This window comes from Anguilla rostrata, chromosome 1 (genome assembly GCF_018555375.3).
Source record: "Anguilla rostrata isolate EN2019 chromosome 1, ASM1855537v3, whole genome shotgun sequence".
NCBI classification, from domain to species: domain Eukaryota; kingdom Metazoa; phylum Chordata; class Actinopteri; order Anguilliformes; family Anguillidae; genus Anguilla; species Anguilla rostrata.
Genome location: NC_057933.1, coordinates 58,511,200 through 58,533,634, shown reverse-complemented (window position 1 = coordinate 58,533,634; position 22,435 = coordinate 58,511,200). Strand labels below are relative to the sequence as shown.

General features: G+C 40.5%; 1 protein-coding gene across 3 annotated transcripts in view; it reads right to left on the bottom strand.

Moving 5' to 3' along the window:
• Positions 1–22,435, bottom strand: part of grb10b (growth factor receptor-bound protein 10b) — a 74,608-nt gene that overhangs the window by 29,260 nt on the left and 22,913 nt on the right. Inside the window, exons 2-3 of one of the 3 annotated variants that reach the window (XM_064345206.1) lie at positions 15,791–15,916; positions 9,201–9,297 (exon numbers count right to left, since the gene is read on the bottom strand). In XM_064345206.1, coding sequence (XP_064201276.1) covers positions 9,201–9,297; positions 15,791–15,841 — 148 coding nt within the window. In that variant the 5' untranslated portion in view covers positions 15,842–15,916. The remainder of the gene's footprint in view (positions 1–9,200; positions 9,298–15,790; positions 15,917–22,435) is intronic. The other 2 variants (XM_064345216.1, XM_064345225.1) reach the window with 2 other exon arrangements.

Here is a 22,435-nt window from a genome sequence, read left to right as displayed (position 1 = left end):
GGAACATCAAGAGCTTATATACAGTCAGACAGCTACAGACACAACAACATCATCTGAGCAAAAGAGAGCAGGGGTCTTAGCATATATTTAACCCCAGACCAAAGAATAGTGACTTACTGTTCAGGGAATACAGTTTGGCCCACCAGGACTGACATGTAATACCACCATGTACCTCAAGAGGGCAGAGTATTTGCCATGGACTGTACATTGCCTGGCACTCTTCAGAGTTACCATGACTACAGGTGAGTCCTGTCATCGGCTGAAACAGTGAGAGGACACTGGGGGTCTCTCATATTCCAACCCTGAACCACTGACCCACTTCCATGTTGGAAATTCTGTACTAAATGGAAAACTACAGCAGAGAGTGAGTCAGCAGTTACCCAGCACTCAGATAGGAAACAGTGCTGTATCTGAGGAGCCCTTTCCAACCTTTGCATGGTGAAACTGCTGTTCTACTGCTAATAGTAAAATACCAACTGAAAATTCAATATTCACAGCTTAGAAAAAACCTACATCATTCCCAAAATGTTTCCACAACAAATAGGACATAAATATTACATAGTTTTAAATGTTGAATACAGGACTTGTTAGCTGGTCATCCTTTCATAGAAACTGCCCACTGCAATTCAACATTATATCACAAGGGGACACTCAAACCCCCTATGAACATCCACACAGGCCCATGCCACATATCTATTATTGTTTACCTGAGATTTGCATTCATTTTTATGAAAAAAATGTATTGACATTTTTGAGTCTCTTCTCCTGCACCAAGACATGGAGAAGCAAAGTGAGTCTGTGCTTTCTTACAGGAACAATAAATACAAACACTGGAAACATGGTCATTTTGACAGTCCAATGGACATGGATGTGGACATGTTACCTCAATGAGGCACAACGTAAATAACAGTACAAAACATGACTGCCCCCTTCTCAAGTTTGCAGTGAAAATGTGTACATCAACACTAGTTGCTGCAACCTGGATCTGGGGGAGCGCAGACAAGCATATGCTCGTCTCTGAGGCACGTGATGCCAATCGCCACTTCTCATTAAACAGCGATCCGGCACAGACCTGAGACAGAGAAAGACAGTTCAAGTGCAGATTAACAGGTGAACCTGCGGGCACCTCACTGACCGACTGGGTTGCCGTCGTGTGATAAGATGGTGTGATCCCAGCCAAATGAACCCCTCCTCCCTCTGAGCCGCAGTAAAGCCAGTTATGCATCACCCAGAAGGGCCGCTAGCCACAGTTAGCACTGGCACAGTCCAGATTAAATATCAGAAAGTGGGGCCCATGTACAAACTAAAGCAGTACCTTAACAGGATAAGCTACCCCAAAGCCCACGAATGAACTGTATACAGAATTCACCAACAGCAGTGACCATATAAACGCATGACTGCCTGTCAAAGATGCGCAAAGAAAAATGCAAGCTTGACCACTGTGGAGAGAGATTAGTCTCAATATTATGATCCATAATTAAGAGACAAGTTGCAAGTTTTACCATCCACCCACAAATATCTTTCAACTTGTGTCTCATAAATTGTTGTTTAAATGAATTTGCACTGATGTGTACAAATGAATATGGTAGCTGTTTGTGGATTGGACCGCACAAACTGCATGAGAAAAGTCTTAAAATAAAAAAGGAAACTCACAAACTTATGTCACTGAATGCATGTGTCTCTTGATCTGCAAAATGCAGATTCAACACTGAACAAGCCAACAAGGTATTCTTGCAAAATATACACATGGAAACTGGAAACATATTTTTGGTTTCATATACAAAGTATGAGGTATTTGTACAAAAGGGAAAATACATATTCACAGATATGTTTCCATTTTTACAAATCAGTGCATATTCATTTAAATTAACCAGACAAAATTAAAAATTTTGAGAAATATTTGTTTGTGAAACACCTTTGTGACTCCTCATTTTTGGATCATGATACACGCATATGTCAATAATATACAGACTAATCTCTCTCCATAGACCGCTGGCTATATATAATGAGTTCAGAGGAATTGAATTTGGATATTGCCTTTATATTAACTTAAACCAGATATATATATTTGTACATTTGGAGGTGTATTTGAAATCAGCCTGCTCGTGTTTGTGGGCACAGGCCTCCATTAGAGGCCCACTCTCTGCTCCTTTGCAACCCAATGCCTCACAGGGCATTATGACCTTTCCTGAAGCATGGCAGGTAAGCTGCCCTATCACAGGTGACTAATCTGTCAGCATTAGTACAGACAGATTAGTCACCTGTCTACTAATAGATCCAGCTGAATTAAAGGGACAGACAACAAGCCAGAAATACAGCTTTTTTTTCCTGCCAAGTTAACTGTGTAGGAACAAAATGGAATCCTCGGCATGCAGATTCAGCTATATAAAGACACAAAATGGTTATAATTTTTTATTTTTTTATTTTTTTTAAACAATGCTGGTACTGCAGTAGGAAAGATTTATGTAACCAGATGATCTATGTGGTGTTTTGGTGTCTTTTCATGTCTGTATAATATCATGCATCTCTAAATCAGCAATAATGGATCGAGCTACGGGTCTGTTGTTAGCAAAATAGCTTTCAGAAAGTAAATGAAGCCATTTATAAAATTGCAGAAGCAACTAAATCGAATTACAAGCCATTCTTTCTTTAAGACATATTAGATTGAAACATTAGGCTATATTTGTTATAAACAAAAAGTTGAGCTTTTTAGAGGATTTTGTACGTAATTAAATTAAGCAAAATGAATCAACTGATATTTTTATTAGATTACTAGAACAATAGTCACTGAGCAAGATTTTATTTCCCCACAGCCTGGCATCTTTCTGTGCAACAGAGAATACAGAACTGAATTAAGCATGCTTGCAAAATGTAGTTTACTGCGATACGCTGCTGGGTTTATCCATATTTTTATTTGGTCAAATTGCACATGGCCTTGAACAGCCCAAGTATGCCTGAATGAATCCGACCTTTGTTTCTCGGCCACTTGTCAAGAAGGGTGTTTATGTTTCAATTTTTCCTTTTTTTAATTTTTTAAAAATAAACAATGAAGACTTGGATGTGCATAGATGGCTACGGCTAAATATATTTGAGTTAGACAAACTAATTAGCTATATTAGAATACTGAGGCATGGAGAAGTAGTAAGTAACGGAGGAGTAGAAAACAAAAGTTATAACGTCTATAAGCTCCTCAACCTCTGCCATGTACTGACAAATCAATAACTATCATATGAATGATAATACAAGGGGTACACTGTAAGATATACATGTGTATCTTACCTTGTAAGACTGTATCCCCTGAAAAATCCCATGCCAACCTTCACCCTCATTGGTGGGAGGGAAAGTGTCCGATTAAAGAATTGTACGCACCGTATGGTGTGACTAACCATCTGTCTGTTTCAGCAAAAAGATAAGGGTTGACTTGTCTTTGTTGCACTGTTTTGAAAAGATAGGGAGGTTGGCAGGAGATCTGGGACATAACAACTATGTATTTCAGACAGACCGCAGTTACTGACAGACAAGCAATTTCATTTTACAGAGCAACACTATGTTCAACTTCAAATAAACAACGTGAAAAGTTCCCCTTCATCACTCTGCTGTATGTCTTTCCTATGAAGGGGAAAGGGAGAACACAAAAAGCAGATCAATGAATGACATGAAAGTCAAGGGCAAGAGGGACCTGAATCTCTCAAAATTCTTCAAAGATGTGCTTACACCTATGCACTTCAGCAGTAACATTATCCACATCCAACGATTAAAGGAACCTATTCTCATCAATGCCCTGACTCATCTGCAGAACCTCAATTTGTGGTAAGGAACACTAATCATTGTTTTTTTCCTGCTCCAAAGCAGTTCTAAGAAAAGGGAATTAAAGAAAACAGATCAGTGCAATCATCACATGTCATTTTCATGCATGAGGACAACCAATAGGAGGGCCACAATAATTCTGACAGCTTTCCTGCGCTCTCTAAACCATAAACCCTGAGGGGGAGTTTTTGAGGCAATGATATGTTGACTGAGAGCAGGAGGTTATGAGCTGTGACTGCAGGAAGCACTGCGTATACTGCAGCCCGGCAGTACCAGGTTTGAATAACAGTAAATAAAGACGCAGTAACCAGTTTACAATGTCTGCCTCAGATCCGCTATTACCTAAACATACATTTCAAAACTACACTGCATTGCTGGAATGTACTCTATAACGGCAGAGCTCACGCACCGAGTTTCCTATAGCTGTGGAGACTGTCATAACTTCCGACTGCCATTTCACAAAATTATTGGGGAGAAATAAAAACCATCTATACTTTTGAAATATAATTTACACTGAACATTAAGCTCAAATGAACCTGATGTTACAGCTTGTTTTCAATGATATAAACATAGAAATGTAATATGCTACTAATAAAAATCACTTTCTCAAGAATGAAATGCAATATTTATGTTCCTTATTCAAAAACACACAAGCAACAAGCAGCTGCAAGTTATTTCTGCAAACACATTTACTTGACTTTGCTCCTTTATTATGCTAATGGTAATGGCCAGTGACACAGATTTGTTTCAGATATGCAGCACATGAGAAAAACAGAACGGCTCAGTCACACGCCTGTCACCAGCCCTGTGACGCTGGGGTCCTCCAGCAGGCCTCGAACGTGATGGTTATTTCCCAAATGGCAGAGGATTCTGGTCAGGCAGGGCTAGGGACGGTCAACTCCTAGTCCCCTGTACGTTTTCAGGGGTCAGCGATCATTTTAGAAGAAGACAATAAACCTTAAATCGTCATTCTTAGTAGCATCGCCCTGGCACGCAATGGGTCAGGTATAACTGAAAGCAGCCAGTGGGAGCGAGGAATCCCAGTGACTCCGAGTTAAGGATGCGTACTCCCAAACTCCGCCCCCCTGCATTCCATCTCAAGCTCCACGCCGCCCCATTGTTAAAAAAGGGCTACATATTTGTCTACTGTAAAGAAAGGCAAGACTGCCCGTAATCTGCATAAAAGCTGTTGTGGATGTTTTGTATCATCACAGAATGAGACAATGCCAAACAGCCCATTTATATTCAGCAAGGTCCATATGGCCCTTTACAAAACAAGAATGACTGCATACATTAAACCTTAATGGTATTTGCATCACCGATGGAAAAACTGGCCCTTTAAAGTGTGTGGACTGCTTTAAACATCAAACAGGATTCTAAAAATGTAGGCTTTGGGAAAAAGAAACCCCCAATATTAGTGACTCAAATGGTGTCACCATTTGATCAGATCAGTAACCTAAAATGATCTTCTCCTTTTTGAAGAACAAATTCTTCCAACCTTGCTGATCACTCTTATTTGCAATTCTTTACAGAGAATGAAGAATAAACAGAAGACTGAAATTGTGCATTGAACTTGCAATGAAAAGTTATAAGAAAAAAAAAAAAAAGTGTTTTTCATATTCGAGCCCGGCCAAAACAGGCTGAACCACAGCAACAAGTGCCTTCCCTCCAGCTGCCAGCAATTAACATGCAAATGTTGTCAAGACAAAAGGGGTGCTGAGGAGCTGTGGGACCCCCCCTCCTCCCCGCACACGGCAGCGTCCCGCTGGAACGGCGGCCCAGGCGTGAGGAATGCGCGGGGACGAGGGAAGCTTCCCTGTGAAAGGAATCACTGGACCCATTCTGTCATCCAGACACCTCCCACATGGAGTAGCACAGTTCGCCAGGGGACACCAACATCGGGGGAGTGGAGAGGAGGTGCCAGTACCCCCGATGTGCGTCCCAACATGTCCAGAGACACAGGGGAAGAAGAACGGCTTGTTCCATCTGAAATTAAGTCACCAAGACCATGGATGCTCTTAGGTTGCCAGGCAACATGCTATAAGGCATTGTAGGTGAGCAGTCACAGCTAAACTAAGTTTCCCAAATTATGGGGTAAAACAACATGACATTCGCAATTACGGTATTAAAAGAACTTTCACAAATTTAAAAGAAAAAACAGTTTATTTTTTAAATTGCAACTGCCTTGTAATTACCCTATATATCAATATTACAGAATGCTTCGAAAAACTAGCATACTAGTGTCACAGGCACCTTCAAGACAGACACTGACAGAATATGGACTAAAACATGTGCGGTTTCAAATCTTTGATCTGAGGAATGTCCTGGGTGTTGCAGCCCACAGTGAACCTTCTGCAGCCCAAAGCCCAGGGGCCTCATTCAGAAACAAAGCATTACATTACATTACAGGCATTTGGCAGACGCTCTTATCCAGAGCGACGTACAACAAAGCGTATAACCATAACCAGGAACAAGTATGACGAAACCCCTAGAGAGAAGTACCGGTCCAAGTGCAGGGAACAACCGCATAGTTGGAGCAAAGTCAAGTAAATGTGTTTGTACAAAAAAGATGCATACGCCACTTTCCCTGTGGAAAAGTTATAGGCTACATCCATAACAGGTGATTGTTATGGATGTGTAACTTTTCCACAGGGAAAGTGGCGTATGCATCTTTTTTGTGTGTACGCTCCATTTCTAAATGAGGCCCCTCGGCTTTGGGCTGAAGAAGGTTCACTTTTTAAGCAAGGTTTGGCGAACATGTTCGAGATGAACTGAGTACCATAATTTTGCCATAGCCTCATGCAGCCAACCCACCCACCCACCGTCTCTTTTCACTCTGCAATTCACCAGCTCAGCTGCGCAGCTCCTGCTGTGGAGGACTCTGCAGCTGGCATAAGCAGATTACATGTGTGTGATCAGACAAAAGAGACACCGTGGCATTAGACACAGGCACTACCCTACTGACTGAAACTCTTCACATGTGTGTGAGACCGTGGCTAATTATACACCACACCGCAGGACTCCCAGGCACTGGGGTTACAGACAGTCAGGGTCCTAAGAACTGGCGTCTCAGCTGGCTACGTTACACACAAGCCCCATATAGCAGCTTCTTCATAAATCACATGCATGACAACAATACATTTTCTGACTTAACAATGTCTATGCTGAAGAAGCAGCTTTGAATTGAATCCTTTTAAAAGGCTCTTCATAGGGGACGTGATTTATTGCTGTTTTTACACGGTATGTTCCCATCAGATCTTACTGCCTGATGAAATGGCCAATAAACTACAAAGTTCAGTCTGCAATCAACTAACAATGCAGCCAATATAAAAATGCCCTGCCTGTTTCCAACAAAAACACTCAGTTGGCAGGTTTCAGAGAAGTCAACATATATGTCACTGTTCCCCTTCTAGCGCTGTATTAAGACAAATGTGGTGGCGATAATGCATACTACAGGAGGAAGACAAGCTATTTCTCATTCGTTATTTTAATCGTCGCCACGGATTACTGGAACAGCAGATATAGAATAAAATCAGAGAAACTTTGATAAGAAATGATTCAACAGGAGCAGATACATTGGATGACAGCATAACACCATTCAGTAGCGCTAGCTCAGCATTTTACAACATCCGTTGCACTTCGCTCAGATAAAATGAGATGCCGTATGTTTTGGAGCCACAAGTGGAATATCACGTCAAAACCGCTTTTTTAGTTGGATAAATATTAGCTGCCACGCCTCATGGTTCACCATTGAGGCCGACAAGTTTTTTGAAGCAACAAAGAAAAAACGGGAATAAAAGATTTATAATGGCTATTATCAGGCTTTAAGCAGTACCATTAATGAAGTTCCCAGTTGACTTCCATTCATTATTTTCAACCAGTAACAGGCTGAGCACTCCTTTGTAGCAAAACTACCCATAATCCACAGTGCGGTAATTCACAACGAATGGAGGATTTGCTAATTGTAGCTACCATTCATTTTTACGAGCATTACAGATAATGCCAGCACCTGACCAGTCTCCGCTAAAATCGTCTCTGTAACTGTTTTATAAAAGTAATACGGCACTATGAAACGGCTGTGCTGTATTGTGAATACAGTCATGGTTTCAGGGGGTTGCTGGTACTCCTCTTCACATTGTGCCTAACAACAGTTTTCCCATAAGCACTAAAACTGCTAATTAACCCCTTTGCTGAAGTTCTATGATGAACTTGACCTATTTTTCCAGACATATCAGATACACATTACACATACCAAATTAAATATTTTATTGAGAGCAATGGCATTGGTAAGACTGAATCATCCAATAAGATTTAAGGAACAGGGAGAAGACTTGACTTTGTTGGTAGAATAATGAATTTTCAGTCCTGAGTTTGCTACAGTATAGTCATAGAGAGAACTTTCAGCAAACCACTAAAATTAAAATACAGAGTGAGAATTATGTCCAAAAGAAACACAGGAATGGAGTATGTCTTTTTTTTTTAATCTAAAGAAACTAAAGAACCTTCTGAAAGTGAGTTTTTTCTCCTGGGTGGGTTTTTTTTCCCCATAATTTCAGCCACCCCATAAATGAAAAAATTAATATGTAATTTCTGCTCCAGTTATTTCCATGACAGCACCAAGCTTTCACATCCACATCCAGACATCTGAACATCCTTCAGTCTCTCCCTCCCATGCTGGGTCAATATTGTGCTTAAATCTCATGCTTGGATTATCCTGGATGAATTGTCTATGGAATAATTAGATTGAAAGCTTAATTATAATGGCACCCTGTGTCTTTTAAAAATCAACCCTTTGAACTGCTGAAATGTTTACAGCAGGGAAGTGCATAATACACACCCCAGTTTGAACATAATGAGACTCTTGCTTTAGAATGAGTCTATTCCAACCCCGCCATCTCCTCTAAACACTTTATCCAGCCATTTTTGCCACACATTTCTAACTCAAATATTAGCAGGATCATACGTGCATATACACACCTGTGAATACACACACAGGAAGACATGAATGCACATACACACAAACAAGCAAACACATGAACACACTGCACCCACAACCACACACATAAGTACACGCTCTCTCTCTCGCTCTCTCGCTCTCTCTCTATGTAAAAAGCACTGAGATACGCAATGTCAAACTTTAAGATTGAGATGAGCTTTTCACAAGAGGTTACCATAGTACCACATACACACGCTTTACATGAAAAGCAGCAACAATTCAGTAACATAATGCCTGTCAAAATGTTAACTTTTATGAATGTAAGTAACTGCAGGATATGCTGAACCTGCTATGCATGCAAAATATTATTACAAACCATTGAAATTTCCACAGTTATCAAATAGAATCAACATGAGCAACAAAGACCCTGGAAGGTGGATGCTGTGAGGACACCTACCTTGATGGCTGGGAGAGTTCCGATTGGATGACTGTTGGAAACTTGGCCCAATTAGATCCGCTGGTCTGTGATTGGAGGCCCGGTCTACATTGTCCTGCTGGGACATAAGCCGACAGAACGGTCACGCCAAGACCTTTAAATCAGAAATTCAGGGACGCCACATTTTTCCCTGATCTCCTGTCCTGACAACTTGAAAGAGGACTGACCAAAACTATAAAACAGACATTAAAACAACCATATTCCATTAATTTTTTACTGCACAATATAACCACAATATAAGGTCCTGGAACAGATGCGTATGTGTGTGTGTGTGTGCGTGTGTGTGCGCACATGCATAAACTCATTCATGAATATATGTATGCATGCATGCATGTACTCGTTTGTGTATATAAATGTAAAATCACACTAATGTGGGAATTCCCAGAGAGATGCTGTGGTCTGAATGATCAGATTCAGTCTCGTGGCTCTCAAAAACACAACTCAATGGAGTCGTCAGAAACGACAGTCATCCAGTCTGCTGGAACAGCTTTGCCCTTGTTCTCCCCCCAACTCAGGAACATAATATTTTCTGAGCAAGATGTATGGGTTAAAGTAGAGTAAACTACACATCATAAAAATTAAATGTAAACAGTACACAGTGCAACATGTACAGAACGTGGTATAGAATGTAGTTTTACACACAGAATCTTAACCAAAAACTATTTGTGATACCAAACCAAACTTTCTAGAGGAACACAGACTTCTAAAACCTCAGTCAGTTGGCACGAAATGTTAGTTTGCATGTGAAAAGATGAATACAGAACATCTGTACAGATGTGGGAGTTGATGGAAATCCTCACAGCGTGACTAAAGAACAGAATGTGATTTTGTGCCTTCAGATATCTGTGTGTATTATATATATACACACACACACACAGATGGGTGACAACTTAAAGTAACAACCTGATTAGATGAGTGGAGAAACATAACAAATACAGATGCTTCTGCACAGATGTACTGCATGATACAATTAAGCAATTAGCATCCTATCACGCTCTATACACGTGGCATGTATGAAAATGCTGAGTTGCCCAGTTGACCTCGATTTTAGATCAAGATGGCAAGAGGAAAAGATCTAAATGACTTTGAAAGAGGGTTCATTATTGAGGCACGGATGGCAGGAGCTTCAGTCACAAAGATTGCTCAACTTTCTAGTGTTATGGAGGAACAGTGACTAATGTGACTGCATTTAGATCTATGGGAAAGACTTACTTTATAGGTAGTGCAAAAATGTATTATGCCTCATGTGTCCATTCATACCTGCATGATATTATGCATCTCCAAATCTGACTTCATGAGTTCACAGAGTACTAGTCATTTAAAAAATATCTTAAGCATTAGGCAATGTTTGTAAACACAAACACAGTTGACCTTGTCTTGGAAATGTTTTATGTAGTTGCCATGGTTTCAGCTTATGCAGCAACAAACAGTGAGCAACGCAACACGAAAAACAGATTCCCAAACTGTCATTCCTTAATTCATTCATCAACTTGTTTATTTTTTTATAACATTACCAGAGTGGTAGAAAGCAGAACTCTGTTTCTCCATGGAGGGATATGTTCCTCATGGACAACGCTGTGCTTGATCTAACATGCTGGAAATTTGTGAACAAAACAAACAGCCAAGCATGGCACCTTTGCTTGTAACCTGCCAATCGATCAACAAAAACACATTTTCATTGGCAAGAATCACTTACTTATGGGAGCAAAGCTGACATTACAGAGACATGGCACTGGGTTACTCTGCCAAGTTTTCACTTCATACCTCTCCCTCTCTCATTCTGCAGACAGGACTCCCTCACCCCATGGGCTGAAAAAGCCATATGAATCAATTTTGGAAAGCATACCTCTATCAAACCCGCTTTCTTTGGCATAGGGCATCAGGATTCCTTTTAAAGTCAAGACAAGGGAAAGGGTTTCGGTCAACATGACCTCATGACACACAGAGGACTCCCCTGCCAGGAATCTGCCCGCCTCAGTTCCTTCAGTTACCCAGCCTTCCAGTCCAGTCTGCCAGCACCACAGCTGCTGTGGCTTCAGAGGATGCACATCCAATCCTTTCCCTAAAAAATGTATGGAGTTCCCTAGTAATAGAAAGGTCTACAGTTGCAAGTTAGGATTCCACATGTGGGATATAAATGGTGAAAAACTGCTGCGATGAGAGATTACTAGGACAAGGTGCATAATGTTTACCATCCTGTCGAGAGTTTAAAAATCGGCCAAAAAGTACAGAAGTACAAACTTCCAGCAAAATACAGCAATTGTGTGAGTATTCATCATGTTTGTTCAGGAAAAAAAACTAAGAAATAACACAAAGATTGCAGATAAACATTTCAATCAAAGCTCCTGGTCTTCCAGATGACAATAAGTGCAAGAGGAACACCGGTGTAAAATACAGTCTTTCCTTGGCAAAAGCATTCCAGTACATTACATTACATTACAGGCATTTGGCAGATGCTCTTATCCAGAGCAACGTACAACAAAGTGTATAACCATAACCAGGAACAAGTATGTCGAAAACCCTAGAGAGAAGTATCGTTCCAAGTGCAGGGAACAACCCCATAGTTCAACTTGGACCCTGAAGGTTAAACTGATTAACACTAACACAAACGAGGACAGCAACAACACAGTCTATGCAAAAACACAAGCAGTAGTTAAGACAAGTGCACTAACTAAAAGTCACCTACGAAACAGCTACCTAGTTACAACCCCAAGCTCACAGTCAATTAAGAGATTACAGGGAGGTAGGGAGGGATGGGGAGAGCTGCACCCTGAAGAGGTGAGTCTTCAGTCGTCGCTTGAAGTGGGTAGTAGAAAACTCAACAGTAGAAACTCAACAGTTAAAACATGAAGCAAACAATGAAACTAATATTTGGACCGAGTGTGGTGATGAAGGCACGGTCTTCATGCGTGGAGTATTATTTTATGACATCCTCATAGACTTGAAATGTAGCATGAGAATGCAAGTACAACAGAAAAACAGCACCCCCTGCTGAGAAAACACACTAAAAATAAAATCATACCAGAGTACCAAAACTCACAAGAAATCACTAGCAGCAAAATACTTCACCTCATAAAACAGAATCAATGAACAAATTCATTCAAATTATATATTTATTAAACACAAATGTTGTTTAAACTGGATTATTCCATATAATTTTCAAATGCTCACGTCTTTTTTGCAAGGTCAGGCTCAGAAACTGAGCCAATGCGGCCGAAGCAGTACATTTGTCATTCCTTTTTGGACTGATCAAATATTTCTGATTGTAAACAGATCAACCAAGCTATTCATAAGATCGAAAAAATAATAAACCAGCCTTTTCAAATCTACCACTTCCAAGAAATCCTAGAACACAGAGTTTGACTTCCAGGAACAGGAACTTTAGGCAGCCAAAATCTGCACTTGAATCACACTGTAAACATCTATAAAACTCAGAGAGAAAAATTTACAACTCTCAGAATACTGCCGGGCTTCAGGGAACAGCAGGTTTAATGGCTATAGCAGCTCAGAAAGCTAAGTCAACACAGCCACTCTGTTGGCGATACAGACTCCTTTCAGCTGCACTGCAGAAACCAAAAGAAAGTATGCGATCTCTATCTGATCCGTGTCTCCAGTTCACCCATTCCCATTTGTTGAACCCAGATGTTATCCCAAAAATGATTTTATCACTGGACCAGTAATACCACAGTATACTGATTGCTCACACATGCTATGAGCTTGGTAGTTTGTGTTAAAATTTAAATAAATAAATAAATAAATACCCGTCGCCTTGGCAAAAACCCATGGCCGCAAAGACATGTTGGATTGTAACACTTTCCTATGCCCGAGCAATCCTCCTGGATTCCATTTCCTAGAAAGTCTCACACATAGGTTTGTCTTGCTTTTATAATCCGCTATAAATAAATCTAATGAATCCATTACAATCAGTTGACAACAAGTTCTTCTTTAATTCTCTGAAACCTCAATACTGTCAGGTGTTATACAACAGTGAAATTATTATTGGTCAGCTTTTCTAAATGAACGCTACAGGAGTTCAGTATGGTCTACTTTCCGGCTAAGGTTAAAAGCGATTACTATAAAATATTATGACATTGTGTCTGAAAAATGAGTTTGTGACCAGCAGACATATACACAGCAGGGTAAAGTCTGCTGCTGCTGGAATTTAATGAGAAGTGTGGGCCTTTTGCTCTCTCTGTCTCACCCATACATGCAAATGGTACACACGCGCACACAGGCATTTCAAGTATTTCAACTTAAAACACTACAATCACAGGACTAAAACACATCTTATTAAGACCTTGGGAAACCTGCTGCAGCTTACTGAATGGACTTCAGATTTGTGATGTACCCATGTGACATATCGGTGACCACATCCTGTTCAAACGCATAGCACAGTGTTGCCCGTACAGACAGTTTAGTTAGCAAAGTCATACTTAACAAGTTAACCCCCCCCCCCCCCCCAAACAATATTTCACTAAGGACTCCTTCTTGGGGAGGGGGGCTACAGAGGACAGTCAGCGCCGCACACTGAATGCTACCCCACCCCCAACACTCCCACACAGCAGCACATAAATCTTTGCTGAGCACCGCGACTTCAAACTGCTTATGTCATTACAGCGTTTGGAACTTTTTCCCACTCTTTGTCAACAGAAAAGAGAAAAGGCAAAGCTAAGGGCTGGGAGATCCGGTGAGGACAGGAGACTCATCTCAGTGAACTGGCTCTGCTCCAAACGGCTTTGGACTCAGGCCCAGGATCCCATAACATTTACTAGTGTTATATAACTCTGTACAAATAGGCCATTTCGGCCTCTTATATTATATGCAAAAAAAAAAAAAAAGCTGTCACACTTCAAACAGACCAATAAGAAAAATACACATGTAGAATTTCAGACTCTAATAACGTCCCAGTTTGATTTAAGAGGTTCAATCTGGTGCCATTGATGAGCCTCTTTTTTTTTTTTTTACCTAAGTGTGGCAGAGCCCTTTTGTACCCCAAGCTACAGGTCCACATGACCGGGGCGGGGGGCAGGGTGGACAGCCAGCTGACTCCCACAGGGAGTCCTTTAGTGGAGCGAGTTCCCCTGAAATTACTGCCCAGACGGACGTTTCCTCCTGCTGCACGAGGAAACAAACAATGACAAAAAAAGCTCTTCAAAACAAGCCAGTTAATCCTTTGATCGAGGCCACGGTTTTAGTTGCGTCAAGTTCCACCTCGTGAGGCTGGATGCGTTCAGCTCAAAGGAATGTGCGTCTGTGTCACCGCCATTCATTCTGTCTTGGTTTTCATTCATGCTCTCTTCCTAAATCTATTAGCCCTGACAGGTACATTCAAACACCAAATTGTTTATTTTCCGGATCCATCACAAAGTGCCCACACACACACACACACACACACACACTCCGAATGACCGGTTTCGAGCTTTTCATTCACTTCTCGCCAGATAAGCTTTTCTTTTAAGCAGACTGTTCCTGGCCATACTTGAAATACTGGGGACATTCGTACCAATAGGGATATTTCCACTGTTTCACTCACTCAAATACAGGCCTTGTCCAATCCCTCAGTAAACTCAAACATCACCTTCTTCGCTAAATGCCATTAAAGACTTCTTCTTCTTAACTCAAATAAGGCATTTTCCACTCTTTCTAAAAGTACAGGTTAAGGACACCAACCGGTTTGCCATTCACACCCTTCCGATAAAATATTCACATTGTCCAAATTCTAAAATGATTTCAAAGCAAATTCAACATCAGCCTACATGTGGTTTAAATCAGCCTACATTTGGTTCTAATCACATCTTCAGAGAGAGATGGGTCACAATATAACAGATGCATGACTCAGTAGTGCTTGTCCAGTGAATCCAATAACATGTTTGTCAAGTCAAACACAGCAAAAAGTATCTCCTTCCCTGAGCTATGCTGAGAGAAGCTTGCCTAGCATTTCATCTAAAACGGTTTGACCTGATCTGACTGGATGCTCAGACAGCACAAGCAACAAACACAAATCAGAACAGTTTACCACTAAAATGTCCTCTCACTGGTGACATTCACACAATCACTGCCTTCACCCACACTCAGGCTTATGAAGTATGAATGTTCATTCAAAGGCTCATAACTCAGCTTGGACAAACTATCACAGCTATTCTTAGAGGACTGTTACCTGGGTAGAAGTATACTGCTAAAAACCTGGAATATATGATCTATGTTTAGACCAGAATATACCAGGCTGGCATATGCATAACTTCACCTGCTTTGACCTGCTTTGACCCTGAAAAGTTGCATTTTATTTAACATTCTCAATAGCAGGCAGCTGTTCACAGGCAAAAAAGTGACAAAAGAAAAAACTAAATTATTCTTTTTTTCAATCTTTGATTCGTAATTCTGAAACATGACATAACAGAACCGGTTACTTTAGAAATAATTGTCTGTCGCTTGCCACAATGGAAAAACAGGCATTTCTTTATTGTTTTCTGTTGAGTAATTTGTACTTGCTGTGTACACTTGATGGCTTATTGTGACAGCACAGAAAAGGGGCACAGGCGCAGTTGTATTACCTGGTAGTTTGGATGGTGTAGAAAATAATCCGGACATCCAGCCACAGCCATGTTAGACACTTTCAAACTCTGACTCTCTCTCTCTCTCCTGGATATCACATTCACTTCTGATTGTTGCCACAAATCCTGCAACAAAAAATAAAAAAGCGTTAATTGAAAAAAACACCAAACCAATCCAACCTCATTCACATGTCAATTCCAAGATCATTTCCAGGAGTCTGATCTGGAACTAAAATAGCATATTAACCCAGACAGTCTACAGCACAGCAAATGCAAGTCAGCCCCTCTCTCTTATGTATGAGGGAGTAGAAACAGCAGCACAGGAAAACGTTGCCTCTTACCAAATAGGAAGACTTACTTCCGCACGCACAGACTTACTCCCTTCTATTCAGGATATTTTCACTTAACTGTGTGAAGGTCGTAAACGGTGCGTTCAGACAATACACTCACGTCTCTAACTGTATGCTTGGTTTTCCTACCCCGCTGAGAAAAGTAACAGCATCTACGTCTTACATCAGACATGGCTAATGCCCTCTGGCAGACTGGCACAGACACGGCGCAACTGACAGTAACTGACTGCAGTAACTGCCACTCTCCTGGCATGGCAAGTGCAGTTCATTTGATATCTAAATTCCAAAATGGGGAGACTATGTATAAAAAAGATTGCAATTCCCATGTGGTTCACCCGATATGAATACAAATACCCACAAATTAGATAGGGCCAAGGTTGATGTGTCACTACAAGGGCAATGCTATCTTTCAAATTGAAACTGACAGTCTGAAATTTCACCTAATATCTATTTCTTCATTCAAATCCAATGTGCTGCAGCAGAGAACCAAAACAACAAAAATTGTGTCACTGTCTAAATACTTATGGACCGCAATATATACAAGGAGGATGCACTATATGTGTATGTATTAGGCCTAAAGGTAATCAGGATCCAGTACTTTAATGGTAATGGAATCTCAAGACTCTGGAAGGCATCAGTGAATTTATACACCAAGTAGCTACATGGTGAATTATTATTATTATTATTTGAGCTGAGCTCATATTGGTATTCTAGGCTTATCTCATAATGAGAAAGTCTGTTGGTGCAGTACTTGAGTTTTGGACTGAGTGTACAGAACATTTTGACTTGTAACTTATTTCATACCCTACCCACCCCTTACCTCCCACCCTCCTCCCCCACAGTCACTCCCCCTCAGCTCAAAAGAATGAGAGGACTTCTGCCACATGACAGACTGAACTACAAAACTCACAGCCCTCCAGGACATCTCTAAAGTCTTGAAAACATAAAGTAGCAATGGGCTAAATATAGGTGCCTTGACCTTGCCCTGAAATTCCCATGACACATTTCTGCAAACACCATGAATGCCATTTGGGGTGCTACTGCGTCCCAATGCTGCACAACATTAAGTCAACTGTGAAGTGCGAGCCCTTGGAGGTAATTTACAGACTTTTTTCAACAACAAAGAAAACCGTTTGCTCTGTTAATTTAAGAAATCTCCCGCCATAAACCAATGAACTATCCTCCAGTGAAGCAGGAGACTTGGCCATTTTCAGCCAGCGCGCACACTTCCAGTTCCTGGCTTACATAGTGAAGCAGGTTCCGCAAGTCTCACAGTGACAATCTTTAGTGTTGGCTACCAAATACAGCCTCAACAAAAGAAGAGAGCCTGTGAGGATGATGTCATGGCTCCGGGTCATGTGATCCTCCTCAGTGCTACACCAGAGAGACAGCACTCCTTTTGTTAGAACGTATCGACTGGTAATTTATCAGGAGGAGGGGGAAAAAAAAGAGAATACACTGGCACAGCGTTTTCATTCAACTCGCCCAGTTTAAACTCTCAGATTGCGGCAGGCCTTAATGCCGAGCAGGACTGAATAGCGGTCTTCAAAACTCTGTCGCCTGAAGTTCAGTCAGCCATGGAACCACTTTCTGCAGTCCTATCACTTTTTTCATCCACACAAGTTGCCACACTACAGCTCAATTTTTATACTGGGATTACACACAGCTAATGCTGGGAAAACAAACAGTTGACTAGGTACTGGGGATAAAAGACTTCCCAGCCTCAACTCCCAACATCCCACAGCCAGCCACTCCTACCCACCAGCACTCACTATCTAATGTGAAAATGTGAAAACATTATTTAATGTCACTTTGATCATTTTCCTCATAATTATTTTGCCCCAAAACTAACTGGTAGGTATGTGAACAATTCAAGGTGATGGAAGCTTTAAAACATATCAGTTCACCACTATACACATAATGTCCATTTGAAACATCTAGCCATCTTGGCACATCTAGCCGAGTGAATACATATAACATATAACATTAGTATTCCAGCACTATCTGTGCCAAGAGATTTTTGTCTCCTTCCCAGATCTTTTTACCAAAGTTAGCATGCAAAGGCATGTGGCAACAGTACGTGTCATCTACTTGGCATTATTCTATTAGATTTTATCTTTTTTATATCAAAGCAGTTTCACTGACAGCTACCGTAATTCTGCACAAAGAAACTGATTTACAGCCAACACACCTGTTCTTTTCGCCTCCAAGTCACACCATGAACTAACTGGGACCAGGCAGGCACACCTGGTGCCATTCACCTTCTATTTACCCAAAACGCTGTGAGATCAGCTTGTCCTTGATCCTGTTACAGAAACCAATCCAGTGCTTATGGCAAGCTATAACTGCCCAGCAGGAAGTTCTCAGTACTGCAGGAGCAGAACTGCAATGCACGCATTTATTCTTTGCAAATACAGTGAAGGTGTACCTTACCAGCTAGATGCAAAGTTAAAAGAATGAATATGGGTGGTTGACATGACATGGACTTTTTATATCCCCGGATGACAAACATAAATAAATAATGGTTGGATATCTAAAAAAGATTGGTAACATTGTTGATCAGATAATCCATTATTAGGACATACTGATGACTCAAGCAATGCCCCAATATTTCTTTCCAAAATTCTGAGCGAAACCAGAACAGATCAGAACGTTTCACTGTGTTCAAACTAAAATGCAATGAGGAAAAATAGAAATAATTCTTCTTTAAGTTAAATGTGTGGTCACCCTTTTTTTTAGTGATACTGTAAAAACGCTTAAATGTCAATCACCTGTCGGGTTATTTGATGGAAATGACCGAAACAGTTCCCCAATGAAACGGAGAGGCACAGCTCGACTGCTGATGGCCACAGTGGCATGAATCCAAAGTTGTGTACCCAAGATGCCTCCACATTATGGTTCGCATTTTACAGCACCCTCTGTTCAGCACAGCAAATGGAAACTGAGAATGAGCAGCTTTTTCCATGCCTCAAAACACATAAATATTTGAGAGAGGGATTTCACAACCTGCATTGAAACCTCCAGCACCAATCATACCCAAGGAGAGGTTGAAATGCAGCACACTGAAACATACATACATCTCGTAATAACCTCTCAGGGGACGACTGGTTTCACAATTGTACCCTCACGGGCACCCAATTGTACCCTAATATTTAGGCTGGAAAATGGACTGTGAAATGCATGGCATTCCTCGGGTCCCGTTGTGAGTTTAGAGACCATAGAAAATGTATATAGCAATGTCCAAAAAAGAAAGTTTGGAAAGGATTCAGCAGAGCAAACAAACAGAACATGAGGACCACTGTGTCCTAAGCAATGCTGGTTATGTCTCTTTAGTCTCTTTATGTATGCTTTAGTCTCAGCTTCTCCATCTTATTCTCACATACAGAGACCTTGGGGTTGACCCAGTTTGACTGACATATTTGTGCATGAGTATTAAAATACGGAACATACAATCACTCATTCACGTGATACCATAAAGACCAAGAAGAGGATTATAAAGGTTTTGATTTGACCCCCAATAAACTTCAGTGTTTTGCCCTTACCTTAAAAGAGCAATTAGCTGCATGCATATCAGCTACAATCCAGCTGAAAGCACAGAATGTACCAGCTCCATTACCACTGTGCTCATTAAACCCATTTATACTTAAGCTTGCTTGAAGAAGTATGCAACTTCAAACAGTTTTCCAACAATGGAGAACATCTGAGCTCTCAAAAGCAGCCTAAAGCCAACTGGGTAATGGTACATACTGATACGCTAACTGGTCTTAATAATGATTTGGGGCTAAACTACAGTGAATGTCACTGACACCAGCATTGGTACAATACTGGACCAGGCCCCAGGCCCCAGGCCCCATGAGGCACAGATCCTAAACCTGCAAACACTTTCATCATTAAGAAGAAGAAAATTGCAGCAGTACTGGACAAATACGAAGAAAAATTCTTATATGCCATTTTTAACACTACAAAGTCTGTGTGATCACTTTATCCTTATTTATCCTATTAATCAACAGATGTAAGGAAGCCTAACTAAGGAGTCATGTAGCATAACTTTGAAAAAGCTAGTAAGCCTCAACAATCGAAATAGCCAGTCACACAAAGTCAACCAATGGAGAAGCACCATTTTCAGTTCAGTTTTGATGACAAAATGCCATTTCCCACTCTAATAGAATACCAAGGGCTATGTTGCACCCACAAGAATTTAAAGAATATACAAACATAAAAAAGCATAAAGGGTTTTAAAAAAAAAACAAAAAAAAAACAACTATACTAAGACTTCTGTTTCTATGCTAGAACAGGTTCTTCTGGCTGAATAAGCCTTTCCTATTTATGAACACTATTGCACTAACCAATTTGGACAATGTATTGAGCCCTCTAAAGAAGGTCTGCTCAGCGTCAGTGGCACGTTTTTAATCAGATGGGGACATATATAAATACAAAAAACAAAGCTAAGTAAGGCAAAAAGGCGACTGTTTACACTTTCCCAGATAATTGTTTTCATCTCTAAGACATCCACATAACATGCTTTAAGAAAATGGGAATTATTAGCTAAATTGTTTCGTCCAAGTCTCTTTGGAAACATATTTACTATAATACACAGTGTACTTTACAGAACATTGTTTACAACAGTATATTGTCTTCACAATAACACTGTGTATATGACAGTCTACCATAGTGCAGTATTTACGAAAGCACACCGCGTTTACGGTTTACAGTTGAATACCACGCAATGTTTACTATAGTTCAATATTTCTACACTAGTTCACATACTTTGTTTTAATACACTATGCTGTATGTAATGTATTTCACATATTTTAATTTGAATCATTCACTGGAATAGTTATTCGCATCAGTCTAGCCATATTTGTCTAAAACAGGCTCACAGTTTTAGCTATAAATTGCTGAAATACACAGTAATAATTAATAATAAGGTTGTATGCCGGGTCTCATGAGAACATGAATTCTGTCTGGCTCTGCTTTCAGAAAGATGAAGTACAATAAGACGCAGCGCAATATGCTATATGCATAACAGCCTGTCAATGGCTGGCAACTAATTAACTAACAAATGCACCTGTGTTAGTTGTCTTCTTATCATTATGGTGTACGTGACTGCTTTGTTGGCCCCATTTGTCCTTGCTCAGACGACTTTAGCAGTGTTTTCTCTCACAGGGTGAGCTTTAATGTTTGAGGGCGATTATAGAGCTTAGGAGAAAAGAGGGCTAGGATCACCATGAGCAACAGCTATTTAAAGTAAATCTTAATTGAAACTGTACCTACATTCCTCTGAAGAGATCTATTCTTTAGCATGGAAAGCCTTTAGCATGCTGACTTTACTGGCTAGCTCAGTTCTAATACCACACTGAGACAGGATGGCCTTGCAAAAATGCTTCCATTTCATGCATGCACTTTATTTAAAGCACACAGCCTATAGAGAACCATTTGTAAGAAACCCTTTCTATTATGATGAGCTATAACTTCATATCAATTTAAGCACTGGTTGTGTGCCCCTCCCCGCTTAAAATGACACAAACATTCTTCTCTGTGCACTGAAGTGTAATTACCCTCATTTTCAAATCAAAGAAATTAACATAAGTCAGTCTCATTTGGTCTCTTCTAAAACAGTGTAAGCATATACAAGACATGCAATGTAAGAGGTGCTTAGGGTAAATTATCATATTGTTTTTAGGGTTGTATAAGAATTAAATAATAATCCAGGCAATCGCAGAAGTCTGTGCTGAAGTGGCTCAAGCCAACTTTAACCTTGACTGTGGTATAACCCACTGAGACTTCTGGGGAATTCATATTTTCTGATTCTGCAGTACAGATATGCTGGGGATTACATGTTATGCAAGAAAAAATTTCCACTAAGTGCTATTATTTGAACAAAAAAGTTTGCTTGGGTGAGGAAAAGTTATGCTTTTCCTTGACAATACATTAATCAAATTACCAATGAGAGTTTATAATTAAGTTTTACAGAAAACCTTGGCCATGCAAGAATGCAAGAATACCCCACATAGCAGATATGCCGTGTTAAAAAGGGGGGAAAAAACAGCTGGGGACTGACCAATGGATCCTAAAAAAATAAATAAAGTGGAGACTTTCCAGCTGTAGAGGTGCACAGCATGTAAGAAATGCGCACCTGGCATTTGAAATCCTGAAACAAGGAACAGAGGGCCAGGATTACTAAAGAGCGCAAAACATTTCCTGTACTGCAGCTCTGTTGCAGTACACGTTAACAGCCGGTTCACCAAGACTGATTCTATGCAATCAAATAAATTCAATGCATTCATTTGCAATT